At 38.6% G+C, this 22,157-nt stretch overlaps 1 protein-coding gene across 1 annotated transcript in view; it reads left to right on the forward strand.

Moving 5' to 3' along the window:
- tbl3 (transducin beta like 3) overlaps positions 1 to 13,094 on the forward strand; it is a 76,964-nt gene extending 63,870 nt beyond the window's left edge. Inside the window, exons 20-23 of the mRNA XM_073060731.1 lie at positions 8,076 to 8,147; positions 10,771 to 10,929; positions 11,640 to 11,730; positions 12,495 to 13,094. Coding sequence (XP_072916832.1) covers positions 8,076 to 8,147; positions 10,771 to 10,929; positions 11,640 to 11,730; positions 12,495 to 12,858 — 686 coding nt within the window. The 3' untranslated portion in view covers positions 12,859 to 13,094. The remainder of the gene's footprint in view (positions 1 to 8,075; positions 8,148 to 10,770; positions 10,930 to 11,639; positions 11,731 to 12,494) is intronic.
- Positions 13,095 to 22,157: the final 9,063 nt, after the last annotated feature.

A 22,157-nucleotide genomic window follows, 5' to 3' on the forward strand; every position in this document is an offset into this window, starting at 1 on the left:
TTAGCAGGTGAGGTTGTTTCAGCCCGCAGGGTTGAGTTTACTCCGGAAGGGAGCTGCCCAGAGAGTAACTGGGAGGATCAGGGGAACTTAGAATTTGAAAAGGGGATGGCTATTGAAAGCCTGGAAGAGGCAGATGTCCCGTTTAAGTGTGTTCCAGATGTGGATGCACGCGGTACTGAACCTAGTAATGAAACTCAGAAAAGGTCTGAGGTATCTGATTCAGTTAAAAAGGAATGCAGTCCTTGTGGGTCAGATGGACTTGGTTCAGTGAAGAAAGGGTTAACCTTGGTAATAGTGGGAAGTGAGAATCCCCAGTTGTTTGTGTTCGAAGGTGTGTTAAAAGTTAGTGAGGAGATAAAAGGTGGTGATGTGGATATTATTATTGAAGGAGAAGGGAAAAATGTAGTTCCTAAGTTGAATGAAGAAAATTTAAAGTCTGGATTGGTGTCAGAAGCAGTAACCAGGCTGAAGGGACAATGGCTTGTTAACACGGTGCCTGTGAATCAATTACAGTTTGATTTGGAATGTAAAGGTGCCCCACTCGCTAATGTTATTCAAGGGTGTGCTGTGAAGAGGCAGAATTTGAAATGCTGTTTGGACAAAGAGGGATCGCTTGCAGATATTAAACTGAAAACTAATAGAATAAAGGGTCCTGAAGATAAAACTCACGACTTGCTTAAAAATAAAGAATTGTGTGGAAGTTCAGAAAATGGGCTAAGTTTGGAAAACATTGTTGATAAAATAACTCCTATGAAAGGAGCATGCAAAAGCCTATTCCACACTTGTGAGCAAGCTAACCCCGTGGGAGTTAACTGGAAAAGGGGCGAAGGTTGACGGGATGCCACTTTAAATAACAGGATCCGGTTTTAAGGGATTTCGACAAAGCATGTAAATAATAAAGACAACACCATGGAAGATTGACTGTTAAGTTTGAAAGTAAAATAAAGATTAGAATTTGCATGAACTTTTGTAATATACATGTAAGCTAAGATCACAACTCTTTTGTTTTGCTGAAGAAAAGGAATAAAAATAGGTGGTTTTTAAATTGGAGTCTGATGCTACAGGAATTTATTAAGGTACAAGATATTAAGCTATTAAAGGAAGTGACAATGTAATCGCTAACTGTTTAGATGCTGAATTGAATGTATAACTGTATTACTCTGTAGTGAAAAAAAAACTCTTTTGTATTGTGTTAGATTCTGAAATTCTGTAAAACTCTGTATTAGTTAATTTTTACCTGTGGTAAAAATCCTTAGAAGGATGGGGGTGTTACGAATGTGGAGCAACTCTGAGGGGCCGAAGGGTGCAAAGTTGCCCCCTCCTTTTTGAGAATCGCAAGATCGCTATTATTTCGGTTCTGAGACCCAGGAAATGAGAGAGATACACAGCATATCAGTAATGGGAGAGACACAGGATAACAGCAAAGGCAGTTGTTATAGACACCGCAGAATACACTAGGTTTGGAATGTCTCCTGACATAAGCGGAACGGAACCACTGATTACTGCTATTGTCTCTTGGAGAAGGAATTGTGTATTGAGTACTGTACTATTCATTGAAACCCCTCAGGGGACAACCAGAGTGGTCTGATTGAGGGATTGCATCATCCCAACCTGATTGACATCTGAGACCCCGTGAGTGAGGATAAAAGGAGGGTCTGGGGAACACCCCTCAGACCCACCAGGAGAAACGCTAGAAATCCAGTGACAGCGTTTTATAGCGAAAGCTCGTGTGCGTCCTTCGCTTGCCTGGGTGGCGGGCTCATCACGGAAGAACGGTTTAGCTAAAGGAGAGGTCATACTTGAACGGCTACAGCAACGAGACACCGACGGATCGAAATCATAAAGGAAAGTTGGCAAAACACTTAGCGGTAACTGTTCCCATTCTTCTCTCTCTCTCTCTCTCTCTCTCTCTCTCTCTCTCTCTCCCTCCAACAATTGCAACACAGCGACAAACAAACAACGGCAGCCTGTGTGAACTGAAACGAACTGTATATTTCCATCGGACAATTCATTATCCCCTAGACAACGACAGAGCTTGTTTCTTATTGATTATTATTATACCCGCACTTTTGGGTTTAGTATTGACGACATATATTATCTGTATATTTGTATTGATATTATTTTTGCGTATTTTTACTAATAAATACTGTTAAAAATAGTATCATCAGACTTCAACGGACCTCTCTATCTTTGCTGGTAAGTCACCCAGTTACAGGGTTCGTAACACCAGGAAGAGCAGGGTGGGCTGCCAGTTGACCACGAGCATTCACATCTACTGTAATGAAGTACTTTTAGAATTGGTTATGGCTAGAATACTTAGCCAACCCTCCTCATCATTATGGACGTCTTCAAGAGGCAGCATCCATCATTAAAGACCCTCATCATCTGGAGCATGCCATCTTCTGGTTACTATCATCAGGGAGGAGGTGCAGGAGCCTGAAGACCCACACTCAATGATTTAGGAAGAACTTCCCCTCCAACAGATTTCTGAATGGTCCATGAACACTAACTACCTCATTACTCTTTTTTTTTTGTGGCCTGCACATCTAATCAGTTAGAACTCACTGTAATCCTTGATCTTTTAAGTTCCTGTCTGCTGCATAATAGACTGCCACTAACACTTTTAGTGTTGTTAAATTGTATCGCCCCTCATCCATTTCTAAATCTAAGGGGAACCAGCTTGAGGGACTGGAGCCCATAAAAGCTGCACATAGAAGATATCTAATCCCATTGTTAGAATCATGCACAATCCCACTTTAGTATATTGTTATTCATGTGGCACTTTTACCATATGTGGATGCTCCAACCTATCAATCTTTCAACTTCAATTACCTGGATTTTGTTGATTTATGTGAGCTTTGATTTCTGAAACTTTGTTTAGTGTTCCCTAGCAAACTTGGAACATTCTTGGTTATCTTTCATTGCACTTGATTACTGATGATGTGCTGCTTGTATTTGGAGAAATTGAGCTTCGTTTTACATTTAACCTTTGGGAAAAGTCAAAAAAAGGGATTTGAAGGTGTAGCAACAATAATGTGGTCTATTGAGGATTGATGGCTTTAGTAGCTGTGTAAACTTGGAACAATTTACATTAGTTTAACATTTCTTAGTCTGGATAAAGATGGAGGACTGGGAAAATAGTGAACTTTGTATGGGATGTATCATCAGTGAGTGAGTACAGTCAACAGAAACAAAAGTAGAATTTTCTAGCGTCTTCCCCTTTCCTTCACAGTCGTGAAGAAGGGTCTCAGTACGAAACAGTGACATTTCCATTTTTCTTACATCCATTTGACTCAGGGCATTATTTCATTGACATATAACATTCACAGCCCACAGTGTCTTGCTTTTAGACTTTTCCAGGTTCAGTTGGCTAAGCGAGCTGTTCCTCCATAGCTAAACAGCTAGTGGCCTGGCGGAGTAGGCTCTGAGAGATGCGTATTGTTCAGGCCTTGAATCCTGGGCCCATTTTCTTATTGATAGCCAAATACTGCCAAAAGCCTTTAAATTGCTTTCAAATGCAACTGTTGGTCAGAGACATTGAAAATCTATTCAAATAGATTTCAATAATTTAAAAAATAAAGTAGAAAAATGTTTCATTGAAGATACCTTGCAAGGGATGATAAATAATCAGGTTAGCTGTGGGTCAGAAGTATCAGACTTCCATGTTTGCCTAGATCTACCTGAAGGCACAAGATGAACTGGCTGTAAACAATTATCAGCTGCAGATTTCCCCAAACCATCAGTAGTCTGTCAGCTTGAGTTAGCCAGCTTGTGTTCTTGCTCACGGTATAGTTGGGTGGAGTAAAAGTGTTCCATGCATGAAAGCAAGTAAAATATATTTCTTAAAAGGTCAGCCAAATGCTGATCATGCAACTGTAAGCACATGTGCAGATGATGTGATTGATTCAGTTAGAATTTAGTGATTAACTGTGACATGCAAGTGAGCATTAAGCGTAGACTGTTCTTTCCTGAAATCTGTTCTGCCGTTTGATTTTATCTTGGTTGATATAGCTTAACTACAGTTTATGATCCTTACTACTGTAATGCTTAATACCATTGTCATGTGAATATTTATCAATCTTATTTTTGCAAATTATAATTCCTACTACCTTTGTGACATTAGCAACTTAGCTACATTACTTTTGGTGTCTCCATTAAAGTCACTGAGGTGAATTACAGATGGTTGAAGCTCTAGCTTTAACAGCTTAAGAGTATATACCAAATTTGCATTTTCCCCAGATATGAAGAAGTGTTTGCTGACTTCATCCCTGAATTGATCAGGTCTTATTTGAAGATCATGCCCCTTGTTCTGGCCCCTTTACCAAAGTCAAACTTAAGAGACTGACTAGTGATCTTAATGACTCCCTTTAGATCACCCAGTAATCATCAGTATTGAAGGAAATCTGAGCCAAGTTATATCTTCATAACTGGTATTTGGTGTTAGTTAGCTAGAGCTTCATTGTCGTTGCTATGGACAATGAGATTGTAATGCTGCTCAATCTATTGTGCTTTCTCTAGTGTCTCCCAGCCGGGGCTGGTGCCTGGCTTGCCTTGGTGTTAATGGCGATCTCTGGCGGTATGTGTTCTGTGATACTGAGCTGAGAGCTATCAATACTCTTAATACATTTGATATTGATATTCAGAAGTTCTTGTCAGCTATATTGTAGAACATTTGCCTGATTGGGAGAGTTTGAAGCCACTGCAACTATGTGTGGTGCCGTTTTGAAATATGGATGCATAAGAAAAAAGGACTGGGCTATAAGATGACAGTGGCCATCAAAAGCAGTAGAAGCAAAGCTATGTATGACAATCACTCTTGATGTCATGGACTGGCAAATTCCTCACATGCCCTTCAGATCAAGCCTGCTTCTTAGAATGCTGGACCATATGTACTCATCGGCTTACAGACATCTAGTCTCTATAATCCCAATACATTTACTGGGGTAGGTGGTGAGCAATTAAACAGGTAGGGTGGGGTTTATTGTGTGTATGTATCCCTATCCATTATAGTGCAGAAGACAATGCGTGCAGTGATTTTTCAGTTAGATTTGCTGAATTAATGATCAATCTTGGGCTTTTGGTGGAGTCACCGCCTTGTAAAATCTAGTCTACAACCAATTCGACCCTGGAAGTGTGAAAATATAAAACAGAAACAGCTGAAAACATCTAAATTCTAATCAAATTTGATTAATTTCCTACTGAACATTATCCCAAACAAACAACCGAAGTATGATTGATGGTAGCTACAAGGTCTGCATATCAAACTCGTAATTCCAATCCGAATAGGAGAGAGTTAGATGAGCTCAAAGCTCATTTTCTTTAAATGATCATCGATCCTAGAAAAAGATCTGGCAACGTATTTAGAGATTCCTGAACAGTGTAGTTTGGAGCAAAGGACAGTCAGTTGTGATCAAGATCAGCCATCTTAATTGAAATATTTAGTGTAACAAATGCTTGCTCTTTAGTTGAGATTAGACATCGTAATTGATTAACAATCTCTTTGCAGTCTGTACACTGAATCAGGTAGTGGCACAGATACGTATAATTGTCACCAATTGTAATGTATGTTCATTTGTGTGCCATTGAACTCTAGTAAATGACAGGACCATTTGGGAGAATACTTGTGTGGATAGATCACAGTTTAATTCAAAGCTATATTATTCCCATCGTGGGTTAGGGAATTAATAGTTTACTGGTCCTTGCCCCTCCCAGACAATTACATAGTTATGGGAGTGCTAGAGGCAGAAGTGTTTCTTGACATGCCAATGGGGCATCTCTCTTTTTCCGCCTCTCATTTTATACACTTGTATCTGATATTCATTCACTCATCCCTGTGGAATGAGGCTGTTAATTGTGGTAGAGAATAGCACTTTGACCTTGTGTGCTTGACATGTACATTGTTTATAGTTCCAAAGAAATTAAATCGTGCTTTGGTCTATTAGTACAGTGCTAATCGACAATTATGTAGCCCTTTCTCAGCAACCATCTTTTTTTCACCTTGCTATACCCTACCCCAAAATTTAACTGGGTGCACGAAGGTATCATAAAGGCTGTGACGGACCTTTGTTTTCACCTTGATTGTGGTTTCCTATGAATTCATTCATGCAATGTGATGAACTTTGACTGTTCTCTCCTCCTCTGGATATGTTGGCCAGATTTTATCATTCACACAACTTGGAGGGGAGAAAGGGGCTTGGGACTCCGCAGCATATGTACCCAAATTTTGACATCAACTTGTAACAAAAGCATTTATCCAGTTAATTTCACGTTGATGGTGAGTTTGCTCAGTTGCTGATGAGGCTTTTGATAATGGGGACACAATTAAATACCAAGGGGAGGTTGCAAGGTAAGGCACTCCTAACACTCATGGTCACTGACTGGCGGTTATAATGTAATGGTTATTACTTCTCACGAACCAGCCAAAATCTAAATTGGTTGTAATGCAATCTGGAGTCCAAATCATACATTAGTGTCATCTATTCCTTGGTAGATGTCACAAAGACTTTGATGGAACCTGCCCTCACTCTGCTGTACTTGGCAGCTTTCCACTTTGGTAGTTTTACTGTGTTGTAGCTGACTTGGAAGTGTTGACTAGTAGCCGGTGAGAACTGCAGCTGTGTGCTCTGATAAGTAGCAGGTCAGTGGACATTTAGAAATGGTTGAAACAAATTCCCTTGACATCATTTGTTTATGATCACTGAAATCCCCCACCACCCACACCAAATAGCCCCCTAGACCAGCCATGTAAAGTGCAGCCACAGATTAGAGGCTAATATTTTCAGTTAGCCAGGTTAAATGCATCTGGTGTTTAATTTTGAAGTTTTTTGGGTCTGTTTAACCACTCTGCATTTCAGCCAGAGACAGCGCAAACCAAGTTAATTTGTCTGAGCTTAATTATCATAAACTCTAAATTGGAACTACACTATCCTTGACATGGAAAAAATATGCTACTCAATTAAGTGTAATTATATAAATAGGCATGTTTTATTTGACTGCTTAAGCCCATTATGATTAACTGTTTCTGTTGAGTGGCCTCCTGAGTCCAGACCTCTCAGAGCTACTAATAATCATAATTTTTACACCATTATATCTCCTTGAAATGCAAGTTTTAGCATTTTATATGGTTATGGCAACTTGCCTGTTGTTAATTTAACTAGGTTAGTTACATCAGTGATATTAAATAAGAGATTTGAATCAGATAGAACAGTTAAAGGCCTAAAGATGAAATTAATTATCATAGAGTTTTTAAAACTGTGATGAAGTACTTAATTGTTCTGTTCCATGGAGGAGTGATTTCAGGTTAGAATGGATAAAGTAGGCCTACTTGGCTTGAAGGAAAGAAGGTTTAGAGGAAATTTGATGGATGTGCGTGGGATCATGATGTGTTGACAGGGTAAATAGAGAAGGTTGATGCTGTTAGCAGATGGTTCATGGATTGGATGCAAATTTAAAGTGAGGGAAAAAATATAGAGTGCAAATGTGATGGAAGTATTTAGAGTATCATCTGAAATTTGCTGCCGGTGAGATTTTTGGAAAAAGGTTCTTCAACTAGAGATCGTAGCTCAAGGGTGAAATGCAAAGTGTTTAAGGGGAACATGAGGAGAAACATCTTCACTTAGAGGCTGATGAATGTGGAACATGCTGCCACCGCAAGTGGTGGATGGGATTTCTATTTCAACATTGAGAGAAGTTTGGATATGTACAATTATGGGAGGGGAATGGAGGGGCTATGGTCCGAGGGCAGGTTGATGGGACTAGGCAGTTTAAATGAGCCTGCAAGGACTAGATGGGCTGAAGGGCCTGTTTTTGTGCTGTAGTTTTCTAAGGCTATATGAATTTTAAAAGGGAAGTGAATGGGCATTTGAGAGTAATTGTCAGGCAGGGGAATGGGAAGGACTGAATCCCTCCAGGGGGAACTGGTGTTGATTCAATGGACTGCACAAAAGAGCTACGATTGTAAATACACCTACCTATATAACAGTTGAACTAAATGCATAATTGAACAATAAAATAAACTTGTTTGCACATAAAGTATAATTAAACTAAATATTAATTGCTGGTACATTTTCTTATAGCTCTTCTTGGTGAATGTAATGGAAAAGAAAAACTGGAGTCAACAATCCTCAAGTTGCGACAGGATCAGAAAGGTATGGCTGTATCATGAGACACAAGAGCACAAGAAAGTTGCTGGATCAGTAGGCCGTCAATCCTTCAAACATGCCCTGCCACTTACTATGATCATGACGAATCTGTGCTGGCCTTGGCTACCTCTTCTGTGCCATTTCTGCTTATTGCTCTATCCCTCAATCTATTGAATATTGATCCATCTCCAGTTGTGGTTAATCAGAACCCACTACCCAACAAGGCAGATAATTCCACAGATTTACCATCCGCTGCAAGAAGAAATTTCTTTTTACCTTAGTTTTAAGTGAAGGGTCCCTTATCTTCGCTCACAACTCTCCCACTTACCACACCTGCAGTTGCATGAAAAAGTTGTGAACCTGGTTTTCTGCATTAATTCTGCAAATGTCACTCCACTCTTTAAAAAGGGAGGAAGGCGAGAGAAAGGAAATTATAGTCCAGTTAGCCTAACCTCAGTGGTTGGGAAAATGTTGGGGTTTATTATTAAGGATGAGGTTTGGGGTACTTGGAGACTAATGATGAAAATTGCTCAAAGTCAGCATGGTGTCTGTAAAGGGAGATCTTGCCTGACAAATTCTTTGAGGAAGTTACAAGCAGGGTGGACAAAGAGGCAGTGGATGCCATTTACTTGGATTTTCAGAAGGCATTTGATAAAGTAGCATACATGAGGCTGCTTAACAAGATAAAATCCTATGGTGTTACAGGAAAGGTATTCCATCTGCCACTTCTTTGCCCGTTCTTCCAATTTGTCCATGTCCTGCTGCAATCGCTTTGCTTACTCAGCACTACCTACCCCTCCACCAATCTTCATATTATCCGGAAACTTTGCCACAGAGCCATCAATTCCATTATCTATATCACTGACAAATAATGTGAAAAGTAGTGGTCAGAGGTTCACATACTTTTTTTTAAACATAGACTGTGATTGTTGAGCTGGTGTACTTGGTATTGACGAGCAGAAGTACAATTGTTTGTGTTTGTTATCAGTTTAGGCAGATTGTGTTTGTCTATTGTTGTGACAGATGAAGATCAGACCACATTTTGAGTAATTAATGCAGCAAACCAGTAATTGCAAAGGGTTCACACCTTTTCTTGCAACTGTATTTTCTGTTGGAGAAGCTGGAGATGAAACAAGTAGATAATTATCTTTTACTGTTACAAAACTGGTATTTGTTTATTATTGTCACATGTGAAAAGATGCAGTGAAAAACATGTCTTGCATACTGTTCATACAAATCATTACACAGTGGATTGGGTTAGAAAAAGATAAAGCAATAACAATGCATAATATAGTATAAAAGCTGCTGAAAAAGTACAGTACAGGCAAGCGATAAAGCCCAGGATCGAAACAAGATTGTCAGGCCAAGAGTCCATCTTATTGTGTAAGATGTCCATTCAAGAGTCTTATAACAGTGAGGTAGAAGTTGTCCTTGAGCCAGATGGTTTTCAGGGTTTTACCTTCTGCCTGATGGGAGAGGGAGAAGAGAGAATGTCCAGGGTGGACGGTGTCATTAATTATGCTGGCTGCTTTATTGAGGTAGTGAGAATTGTAGACTGAGAGCATAGTGGAGAAGCTGGTGAGAAACTACTTTGACCAAAGCTCTTCAGGTGCAAATTTGGTGTGAGAAGGTCAAATTGGAATCTTTCTTTCTTGATGTTGGGAGACATGGTCACCTTAATCCTTTTGAGCTTCATTGTTCCATATGCACATCGATAGATCACAGGTAAAAGAAACGTTGTCACAAAGGTTTATTGGTTTTTATGTTACGGAGAATGGATTCCTGAGCTATGTAGAATCTTGACTCACTGAACCTCAGGAAGGGATATAATGTGCGTTTATCTGTGTGATATGGTGCAGCAGGTAATTAGGAAGAAAAACAATCTATTGGCCATTATTCCAAAAAAGATTAGAGAACAAGAGTAAAGACATCTTGCTGCAATCATATGGTGACACAGTAATCTGTAGATGCAGGAATCTGGAGTGAAAAATGAACAAACAAACAAACTCGGTGGGTTGAGCAGCATCTGGGGAGGCAAAAGGATAACTGATGTTTCAGGTCAAGAGCCGGCATCAGTCAAACTATTTTGTATGTCACCAAATGTAACGTGTTCCACCATTCAGCTTTAGTTGCAACATGTTATCATTTTCAAACTCTATTAAAAACTTGGTTCTGTTTTATTAATGCAGCTAGAAATGGATCACAAACATCACCATCTTTACTGTGTTAAAGCAGCATCTATGAATAACAAGATTTTAAGTACCTGCAAATTGTATTCATAAGAACTCCACTGAACCACCTGATGGTTATGGTGGTATATTATAATTACTTAATCAAAAATAATATTTAACAGTTAACGTAAAATGTTTAAATGCAATTTCCGTAGAGTGAAATTTTTTCCTGATCTTATGTTTGACATTATGCACTGATTTGGCTAAATTCAGACAAATCAATTTTGGAGACAGCGTGTCTATGTGCAGTTATAAGCTCTTACAAATTTTGTTGCATTGTCTCCTATGATAAGATTGACTATTGCAGAGTTATTTTTTCTAAAGCTGTGTTCCACTGTATATGTTGCATATACTGTAAATGCATCTGAAAAATTAACTAGTGTACTTATTTTCCTTAGAGTCTGTTTTAAAATTCTGCATGGTATGGAACACAAACTCTAAAAACTGCCATGAAGCTCAGCATGTCATCCAGATCCTCTTAAGAAATGAAACTCCTGAGCATCTTCTTCAGTACAATGGAATTAAGGCTGGTCTCGAGGCACTGATTCCCTATACTGGTAATTTGGCTATTATACCATTGATGTAATTTAGTTTGATTTCAGAGAGTCTCCTTGGGTGCAGCTGACATTGTTGTTCAGTATTACTAGATTGAAGAGTTAGTGCATAAAATGTGAGTGATTAATCCATTAATTTCATCCTTTCCCATCATGTGGCACTTCCTGTCATTGACATAGATTCCCATAAGGTATTAAACTTCATGCAAGTCATTTTAGCAAGGACTACTTGAGAGAGGTCAAGAGGAAGAGCATTTGGTATTTTATTGCTTATGATTGTTTTTACTTCTGATTTTTGTTATCATATGACTAATTTCGTATCATTTTATTGTGCAATATGTTTTATCTCTGAGATACATTGTTAACTGAAACGTTACCTAAGATAATGATTCAAAGCAGATTTATGGACTGTGCTTTAGCTACTGCCTAGCCCCAGAGCTGTAAAGAATTGTTAATGTTTCTTTCACTTTATGATGGTTTTGTTGTATGCAATTACCATGCTTGTCAATTTTTACTGCTCAGCACCAGAATACACATGTCTAAAAACTCGCAGTCAGAAAAGCTCAGAGTCACACTATAGTTATGACTTCCATTACTGACTCTCAAGTGATCTTGAAATGTTCGTTACTTTACATCAGTTTTGGGTAGATGATGATTAGCTTGAGCTGACTCTTCTTTCTTGAGTTGATTTGCCTTTTATTGAATGCTTACAGAGCGCCATTTGCAGAGAGTCAGCAGGATGTTGCAGGCTTCTATGTTTTTGGACTATATGTGGCAGAATATGAGACTGACTGGGAAAGCCAAGTACGTATACACCATATACAATTGTCAAGTGTGTCATGTTTGAACTTATCAGGGAGTTGCAGTAAATTGCAAATTCCATTGATACTGTTGCAATTTCAGTGTAAATGAGACCAAGGTGTGATAGTCCATATCATGTATATCCTCCAACTACCTTGAATTTCTCACAAAGGCTTCTTGCTTTATTACAACACCAAGACAACTAACCAAACCTACAGATGATTTCTGAACATTGGTCTTCAATTGCCTTGCAGTCTTTATTGCTTGTGACGAAACTACTTGACTAACGTATCTCTAGTGTTGCCTAGCTGAAATGACACCTCTTGTTTTCTCTTATTTCCTCACTAATTGTAAGCGTAGCATTTTCAAGACTTCTTACTGCCATTCTATTACCTTTGCACACCCCTATAATTTGTACTTTCTCATCACACACTACAAGCTGTCAACAATCCTGTGTGGACATTGCATCCATTCTGTCCTCTAACTGCAGATAGATTTCAGAAATATTTGTATCACATTGCTTATTTAATTCCCTAGTGTTCTCCAGCCACAGCAACCAGTGCTTCTGAGTTCTACCACCAATTCTTGATGTTATTCCAGCTAAGCAATGCTGCCAGCATGTAACAGAGTGTGTAGTATGTTTACAACTGATAGTTTGAGAGTAAGCAACAATTGTCGAAAGTACAATATCTGAGGAAATTAGAACTGTTCATCAATTTAAAGATAATCTTGTCATTGAGTTGCCACTTTGGTATTTTATCCCCCAGTGATACTGATCCACCAACTGAGGCAATGGAGATCACGCCATCATTTCCACTGGACGAAACAGCTAATGAGAGCAAAAAGGCTATTATACCAACAAACGTTTGTACCCAGAGGTACGAATCTGAAGAAGATGACGACAGTGATACTAACTTTATTGCATCGGACAAAGGAAGTTGCAACAAGCTAAAGCGTCTCCCATCCCGTGGGGAGTACTTCAAAGAGAATCTGGAGCCTCAAGAGCAAAGTGAGAGTGATTTGGAGGAAGATGAGAGTGCTGGTGATCAGATAGAAAAAATAACTGTAGTAAAAGTGAAACAAAAGCGACCTAATACCAGAAAGAAAACAAAATCTGCCAAAAGGAACTGATGCTCCATCAACTTCCAAAACGCTGCAATCTTTGTAGCACACTGTAAAGTTCCTTAATATTAACGGATTTGTATTTTGTTCCACCTGTGTAAAACGTATGCATGTGGAGTTTTAATCCATATAATTTGTGAATTTCTTTCCTTCATATGAAAATAAGCATGTAATCTTTAAAAAGGACAATTCTAATTTTATATTTTCTGTGCCAGATATTTACAATAAAGTTTCCAGAATGTTAAGCACAGTTTTTTGTAATGATTATGATCATCACTGGGCAAAACGTTGGTTTTCATGTTACAAAGGCTTACTACATGGAGTATTATCACAGCTCAGTTTAACCTTAGTGATGGTAAAAAGGATAATTCAAAATTTTCTCCATATAACTACAATATAGATTGTTCATACGTTTTGTGCATTGGCATGCTGAATGTTAATTTTTCTAAAATAATGAAGAATCCGTTTGAATTCACTTAAATGTTATCAAAAATGTACCTTGCGAATGTTGAATCATCTTCTCCTGGACATTTTCTATCTTCAGCTTAGGAAAAGCTTTTCCATGGGCCACAGGGTGAGTAATCAAATTGGGACAATTCAGTTTGAATAATCTTGACATTCTGCTAAAATGGAGTAATTAAAAGTTAATATCAAAAGCCAGTAGAATGTTACTCCTGTTATTGAATAGTACCATTCCAAGAATTCATAAAGTTGGATTCAGGTTTTGCATTTCTGGCCTTTGTAACGGTTTTTAATTCCGATCATTTTGTTTTTGCAGGGCAGAGATTGAAATTGCAGTAAGTACTGTTACGGGTTAAAAGAACCAGCAGAAATGGAACACGCTTGGAGTCTGGTTTTGCTATAAACAAAACACTATTTATTAATATCTGCATAATATAGTAATAAAGCCAGATAAATCAAACAGGTTAGCTGAGTTTATGCATATGTAAGTGTGTAAATATAAAACCCCAAACTTCTTCAAGCTTAGGTGCTAAATGGTACAGTCTTACGATGGTATAGGAATGAAGTCAGTTCAGTTCATGATATTGACTTGAGTAGAATTGAGGAGAGAGGTGATTTGTTTTCCAGGTAAGCCGATGCCATCGATTCTTCCACGTTGCCCTCCTAAGTCCTGTTAAAGTCACCAACTGACCACACAAAAGGGTACTGTCTTCACGCGGTAAAGCAAGGGTTAAACACACTGATAGCCTTCCACCAATCACCCCTTTTTCACACTGCGAGCAAAACCCACCCTTCGTGGGCACTCAAAGCTCATCCAGTGTCTATTTCTTCCGTGTTTCTGCTGTGTGTCTTTCATTGACCGAAACCATCTTGACCCTGTGCCTCTGTAAGAGGATCATCAGACCTTGCTTATCCTAAACAAACCGCCATTTGTATAAACAATTGCTGCTCACCATAGCAACCCAGCAACTCTGCAGTCAGTAGAAATCCAAAAACACAAAAGTCAGTCTCAATTCTTTCAGTGTTTTAAAGTGACAGGCCACAGAAAAAAAATGAACCCTAGGGGTACATAACAGTACAGAGATGCAATCAGTTTGTGTCCAGGATAAGACCATATCATTGTTCTGTGCTCACTATCTTGCATCTTGTTGGCTCCACTAATATGTGTAGATCCCAATTCCAGTATATGAGAAATTTAAAAAAAAATTATGTCCCTGATGAATGAGAAATGAAATATATTTTGCAGTTTTCTGTCACTCACTTGGGATTAGATGGTACACCAGTAACTTTCAGATGTGACCGTCGTGGTGAGTTCTGCCACAAGTTCATTGGAGCCTGAATAAATTGCATGCGTGCGTTTAAGCTGGCCTCCCCAGATAAGACCAAGATGTCCAAGATTTGGAGGGTCTGAAACATGATTCTTCAGAGAAGAATGTGATTCAATTATTTTTTCCCCCAAAGATTCCCATGGGCTTGTGACCAGGTCTTTACTCTTTCGTATACTGAAATGTATCCACAATCTCATGAAAGTGCCCAAGGACACGACAGCTTCCAAGCCATCTGCATGGAAAGCCATGATTAAAATGCAGCAGGACTACCAAAAGCAAAGTGGGTGAGAAAGGGAGGAGACTTCATCTGGTTTCAAAATAACGAATCAGAATTGTCTTTAAAGCCATGAGCATCATAAACACCTTTCTGGACATTGTGCTAAAGCAGCTGAGACTCCCAAGCCATCACTTATATTAAGATTCAGACTACCTCATGCTGTAGCCTCATGACCTGACCAAATACACTGCCATACGAAAGTGGTAACCAGGTGCTCCAAACAAATAAATGTTTGAAATTTGAAGCCCAAACAAATCTCCACATTTGGTTATCACACTAAACTTCGGTGAGGAAACCCTTAATTAATAGAAGCAATGCTCTTAACCAAAAACAGATGGCTGTTTCCCCATCTTTCTTCAATTAACACAGCTTAAAAATTATTGCAAGATATCACTGGAAGAGTGTCTGCCACATTCACAAGCAAGTATTCCTACGTATTAATTGTGTCTTAGTTCAAGTTTATAGAGCTCTTACTTATTAGGAAATTGTATTTGCAGAATGCTTTTGAGAGTGGGAGGCAGTGTGGTGCTGATGGTAAATCATGCTGCTTCCTCACAATTCCAGGGAACTGGCCTCAGTCTACCTCCAGTGTTGTTTGTGTGGAGCTTTCCTGTTCTCCCTCTGGTTGTTGAACTTACCCTGGCTGCTCTCGTTTCCTTCCACATCCCAAAGGTATGGAAGTAAGCTCGGGCATACAGGTTGATTAGTTAATTAGCCTCTCTAATTGCGCCTAATGTGTAGCTCAATGGTAGAATCTGAAGATATTGATATAGAGAGAACAGGATTGCTCAGTGAGCCAAATGACCTAACATTATGAATTATGGGTATGGAAAGACTTTAAGTGACCATTGTAATTTGAAAAAAAAATGTTTTATGTTGACGATTTTGCTCATCATTAAATCATGTTACTTAGTTTAAACTACTAAATAGATAATGTAACAAGCTCAGTTCATCCACAAACCCCTGCAGAAGATGTGAATATGGTTCTTGGTAGGGCTGACCAGAATTCCTTATCATTAGAGTAATCCTGATTCACAGAGCAATACAGCCTGGATACAGGCCCTTCGGCCCAACAAGTCCTTGCTGACCACAGTGTCCACCCTTATAGTTCCAATTTCTCACTGGGCTATGTTCCACTGTGTAATTATCCAACTGCATCTTAAATACTGTTGTACCTGCCTCAGCCACTTGCTATGACACCTCACAACAGCAATCTGCTACTCTGAGTCTATACCTTAGAAGATATTGGCTAGATAGGGAAGAAAAATGATTTTACTGTGCTACCATTGAACTGTCCATTCCCACAAGAGCTAAATGCCTCCAGCTTCAGATAGGGATAACACATCACCCTACATTACCAGTGGCCCAGTTCAACCCCCGCCACTGTGTGCAAGGAATCCACACATTTCCCCCGAGATGGCATTGGCCTCCATCAGTTACTTAATGATTAGATTTGTCACCTTCATACTTTTCTAAAATACTGTAAGCAATTTACATTTTTCATCTCCCGAGTTTCCCACTGGTAGGTGAGACTAGAACTAGGGAGCATAGCCTCAAGATTCGGGGGGGAGTAAATTTAGGACGGTGATGAGGGAGGACCTGCTTTTCCCAAATAGTGGTGAATCTGTGGAATTCTTTGCCCCATGAAGCAGTGGAGGCTACCTCAGTAAATATATTTAAGACAAGGTTGGATAGATTTTTACATAGTCAGGGAATTAAGGGTTATGGGGAAAAGGCAGGTAGGTGGAGGTGAGTCCATGGCCAGATCAGCCATGATCTTGTTGGATAGCGGAGCAGGCTCAACAGGTCAGATGGCCCACTCCTGCTCCTATTTCTTATGTTCTGGCCCTGAGTGTAGACAATGATGAGCTAAAAAAGAGAGAGCTGGAGCCTTAGATGTAATTCTAACTTCTCAAACCATAAAAGCTATAATGATGTTTGAGATTTTTAAATAATAATGCAACTGGAAGCCAGTTATAAAACTTATACAGCTCTTTGCTTGCTTCAAAATTACATTGCAGTTCCTTGTTCCTCCTGTGGGTTGTGCACGGAGAGCCTTAATATGTTTTCATTTGTGGACAATCTCTCAGGATCAAAAATTTGTGTATTCTGAAGTAGTTAGTAAGCCCAGTATGGGAACCACAGACTCTGACACCAATAATGACAGTTGAGTAATTTGAAAGGTCGTCTGTGTCTTCTACTGCTTCATAGGGCCTTGGAGCACACCCTTTGCATTGCCATTTCCAGCGTGGGGAGCCAGTTTCTGTGCTGTAGCACTCTATGAAATTGTGGCACAGCTTTAATGTGCTTTAACTTCTGACCTCTGTAGTTTAAGCCTTGTCCAGCCTTCCTTTGGTGTTTATCCATTGTTGCAGGTCCCTGATCTATTGCTTCCGGGCCAGGTTCAGAGCTGGCTTTGCTAACATTTGAAGCCAGCCTCTGGAGCTGTGAGACAGTGGCATTACCAGCTGTACCTCTGTGCCACCCTGAGAAACGTGACCCTGAACCACTTCTGCAGCGCCGTCCTCCAACCTGGGATTCATTCTTTAAGCTTAACATTGGTAACCAAAGTATCTCATCCTTTTCAAGATTCAGCCCACCCATCTATCTCCCTTACCACTGCAACTTTTGGAATATCCCTTCTTTAGTGAAGGTTGGAAGACTACTAGGAAGAGGGACTTGAGTAACATTGCAAGACCGGAGAAGAAGGGATTGTTCTCCTTAGAGAACAAAAAGCTTAATACTTGTTTTCAAATTATGTTGGCATTTAGAGATAAGCTGAAGCAGTGGCCACTAGCAGGAAAATTAATAACCAGAGGTTATACATCTAAATATCGTTGGCAAAAGAATCCTGATGAGAATGAGGATCTCTTTCTTATCCTAGTGAATTATTACCAACTGGAAATCACTGCCTTGAAAGTATTGTGTAAACCGATTCTGTAGTAGTTTTCAAAAGGAAAGTAGTGCAATCAAGAGGGTTGAGTGTGATGTTCTCCTAAGGAGTTGTCTATTGATGGGTCCTCAGGTGGCTGTGGAGTCCAATCTGGGATCCACCTCTCTGTGTAGTGTGACCAAGAGTAAGTAGTGGCTGTGGTGTAGTGAAAGAAAAATAGGAAGAATAAGAGAAAGAAGTTTTTTTTAAAAAATGAGAGAAAAGTTAAGTGAACTACATTATCAGTATTTCTTAAAAACAATTTATCACTTGAAGTGAGATGCCAGTGCTTAACAAATTCCAGATATGTAAACTAGAGATAAATGGGTGCCATGGTAGATGTTAGCAGGGTACTATTACAGCTCGGGGCATCGGAGTTGTGAGTTCAAACCCGGCATCCTCTGTAAGGAGTCTCTGCACATCCTCCCTGTGGAATGCATGGGTTTTCTCCAGGTACTCTGGTTTACTTCCCAAGTCCAAACACCTGCTGTGTACATTAGTTACTCGTTGTAAGTTGTCCTGTGATTAGATTACGGTTAAGTCGGGGTTGTCGGAGGTTGCTGGGCAGCACAGCCAGTAGGGTGTATTCTGTGCTGTGGTATCTCTAAATATATCAGATAAAGCACATTGCACAAACAAGTGAAAAATTTGGTCACCACAGGGATAAGATACAGAGCTGAGGCATTTCCTGGCCCATCACAATACTGGTGACAGCTTCAGGCATTAAGTAATTAAACTTTGCCTAATGCTTCGTGTAAATTGGTATATTTTTAAAGTAATAACAGACATTCAAGGAAAGGTTTGGGGACTTCTGGTGGCTGTAATGCAGTAGGTTGCACTAGCTACGTACTCCAAAATTATTTGCTTACTTTGCTGTTTAAACCTATCTCGGTGAGAGCACCATGAATAGAAAGCTGTCAAAAAAGGAGACTACTTTAGAGAGTTTGACTGAAATGATTCAACAAATGTCAGAGAAACTCGAAAAATTGGATAAACTGGATGACTTGGAATCCAGGTTTGATTTGTTACAGAATTCCTTCGACCTGGTTAAATCTGAACTGAAAACGCTTAATCAGAAACTTGGAAATATACAGCAGACTGTGAATGACCATGAAATTCGTATTAAGCTACACGAAGAATCTCTGCCAGTGTTGCAGAAGGATATCGAAGGTTTCAAGAGAATTTCTAAGGAAGAACTTAAAAAATACGACGCGTTACTGAAGAATCTTACAGATTTGGAGACCAGGAACCGGAGGTGCAATATCAGAATTCTTGGACTTCCTGAAAAACTGGAGGTTAATCAACCTATTGATTTTTGTGCTCAAATGCTGAAAGATTTATTCCCTGATATATTATCGGAACTACCAAAATTTGAGCGCGTTCACCGAGTTACCCCGCCTAATTGGGATACTGCCAAACCTCGCTCTATTATCATTAGCTTTTATGACTATCAGATTAAAGAACAGATCCTTTGTGAATCAAGGAAGAAACGTATATTGCAATTTCGTGATCAACAGTTTCGGATCGTTCAAGATTATCCACCGGAAGTTCTAAGAGCTAGACAGGCTTTTAAAGAGGTCATGTCTGATCTTTTTAAGCTTGGCTGTCGCCTTTCTCTCAGAGATCCGTGTAAACTCAAGGTTACTACTTCTGATAATAAGGTTTCTTGGTTTACGAAGCCTGAAGAAGCTAAGAAACTTTTACAAAGTCTCCATCCTTAAATTCAACTTTGAGTTGTTTTATGTTAAATATTTTAATTTCAGGTGTTCAATCAAGTAATTGACGTTTTGTTGATAACAAGGTGTCTTGGTTTTACGAAGTCTTAATCATTTGTTTTGACTAGGTAACTGGCGCCTTGTTATCTTTCAAACTATGCAAAACATGCAGGCAGACTGCATCCATTTTCTCTTGATGTTTTTCGCAGCTCTTTTTAAACAATACGTTATATTCTCTCAGTGTTATGTAGGAAGCTATCTAAACCGCTTCCCTTTTTAATGATCTTCTATTTGTTTCTTTACTCTTTTTTTGCACCCGCGAGTACATGTTGTTTTACTTATTGATTTTCCATATTTGATTTTCCTTATCTGTCTTTCCTTTTTTACCAAGACTAATACTTATATTTTCCCATGGTTTTTTTTAATCGTAATTAGCAAACTTATTTACTTTGATTTTTTATATATATATTTACAATTGTTTATTCAGCTCAGCTATACATATATATTTTCTGGAGCCACCGGAGTTTTGGGTTGGGAACATTAGAATTAGTCTTCAGCCTCCCTTGGCTGATTTCTCTCTTTGGGGCGAGGGAGGGGGGAAATGGGTTCTTCTATAAAGCTGATTGGATGTTTTCACTGTTTTACTTATTCACTATCTACATGTCTGTGATTACCTTTTATACATTACTAAAGGATACTTGATGGATTCTTTTATTAATATACTCAGTTTTAATGTGAAAGGTCTAAATAACCCTGTTAAACGAAATAAGATTTTCTCTTATATCCGGAAACTTAAAACTCATATAATCTTTCTCCAAGAAACCTATATTCGTAAAGATGATATTTCATGTTCTTTCAAAGGATAGAAGGGTATACATTTTCACTCACCCTCTCAATCTAGATCGAGAGGCGTCTCTATCCTGTTTGATCAGAATTTATCCTTTATTCAACATAATGTAATTTCTGATACAAATGGGTGCTTTGTTATTGTTTCGGGTAGTCTTGGGAGTAAACTAATTGTATTTGCGAATGTATACGCTCCAAATACAGATGACTCCTTGTTCTTTGAACGTCTTTTCTCTTTTCTGCCTGATTTGAATCGGTATTCCTTAACGATGGGTGGAGATTTTAATTTTTGGCTTGACCCTATATTAGGCCGCTCTTCAAGTAAAACCCCTGTCACTAATAAATCAGTCTTACTTTTTAAATCTTTTTTATCTCAATGTGGTATTCTTGACGTGTGGCGTTTTTTACACCCCCAAGAAAAGGAATATTCATATTTCTCTCAGGTTCATCATATGTACTCTCGGATTGATTATTTTTTTATAGATAGAAACTTGCTTACACTGGTACGATCCTGTGATTATAAGGAGATTGCTTTGTCTGATCATGCACCTGTGCTTCTGGCTTTAAGATTACCTGTTTACTCTGTACCAAATAGAAGTTGGCTTTTTAACTTATCATTGTTATCTGATAAAAATTTTCTAAAGTTTTTGGAAAACCATATTACTTTTTTCTTTAAAGGAGATACTGCTGGTAATATAGTCTGGGATACTTTTAAAGCATATATTTGTGGAGAAATTATCTCTTACTCTACCTATATAAAGAAAAAAACTGACAAAGAAAGGTCTGACTTAGCAGCAATATTAAAAGATCTTGATCGAAAGTATGCCCTATCTCTAGATCCAAGTATATATAATAAGCGTATTGAAATCCAATCCAAGTATAATCTTCTGCTGACTTAACTAATTGAACGACAGTTGTTGAGAGATAAAACTCAATTTTACATTCACGGTGATAGAACTGGTAGTTTATTAGCCAATCACTTAAATTCTTTTACAGTTAATCGTCAAATCACAGAAATTTTTAAAGATAATGGAACTAAGACATCCGACCATTCTGAAATTAACAACGTATTTAAAGACTTTTACCTTAAGTTTGTATCAGTCTGACTCTTCTTCAGATGATACCTATATGAATGCTTTTTTCTGTAATATCAACATTCCTACATTGTCTGCTGATAGTCTAACACAGTTATATCAGCCTATTTCCAATGAAGAAGTGGCTGAGGCTATACGTGCTTTACATTCTGGTAAGACCCCAGGACCCGATGGCTTCCCTGGGGAGTTTTATAAAACTTTCACTATGTTACTTACACCTTATTTATCCTCTGTTTTATCAGAGTCCTTTAAATCAGGTAAACTCCCTCAATCTTTTTATGAAGCTTTTATTTCTCTTATTCTTAAAAAAAATTAAAATCCAGCTGAATGTTCTTCATACAGACCGATTTCTTTATTAAATGTTGATGCAAAAATTTTAGCCAAAATCTTAGCTCGAAGACTTGAAAATATTCTACCATCTATTATATCACATGACCAGACAGGATTTATTAAAAATTGTTACTCACATTTTAATATATGTCGGTTATTGAATGTGATATATTCACCAACCAAAAAAATATCAGAGTGTATATTATCCTTAGATGCAGAAAAAGCCTTTGATAGGATTGAGTGGAATTATCTTTTTAAGACCTTAGAAAAGTTTAATTTTGGGCCTAATTTTATTCGTTGGGTTAAATTAATCTACTTGTCTCC

Source organism: Hemitrygon akajei, chromosome 11 (assembly GCF_048418815.1).
Source record: "Hemitrygon akajei chromosome 11, sHemAka1.3, whole genome shotgun sequence".
Taxonomy (NCBI): Eukaryota; Metazoa; Chordata; class Chondrichthyes; order Myliobatiformes; family Dasyatidae; genus Hemitrygon; species Hemitrygon akajei.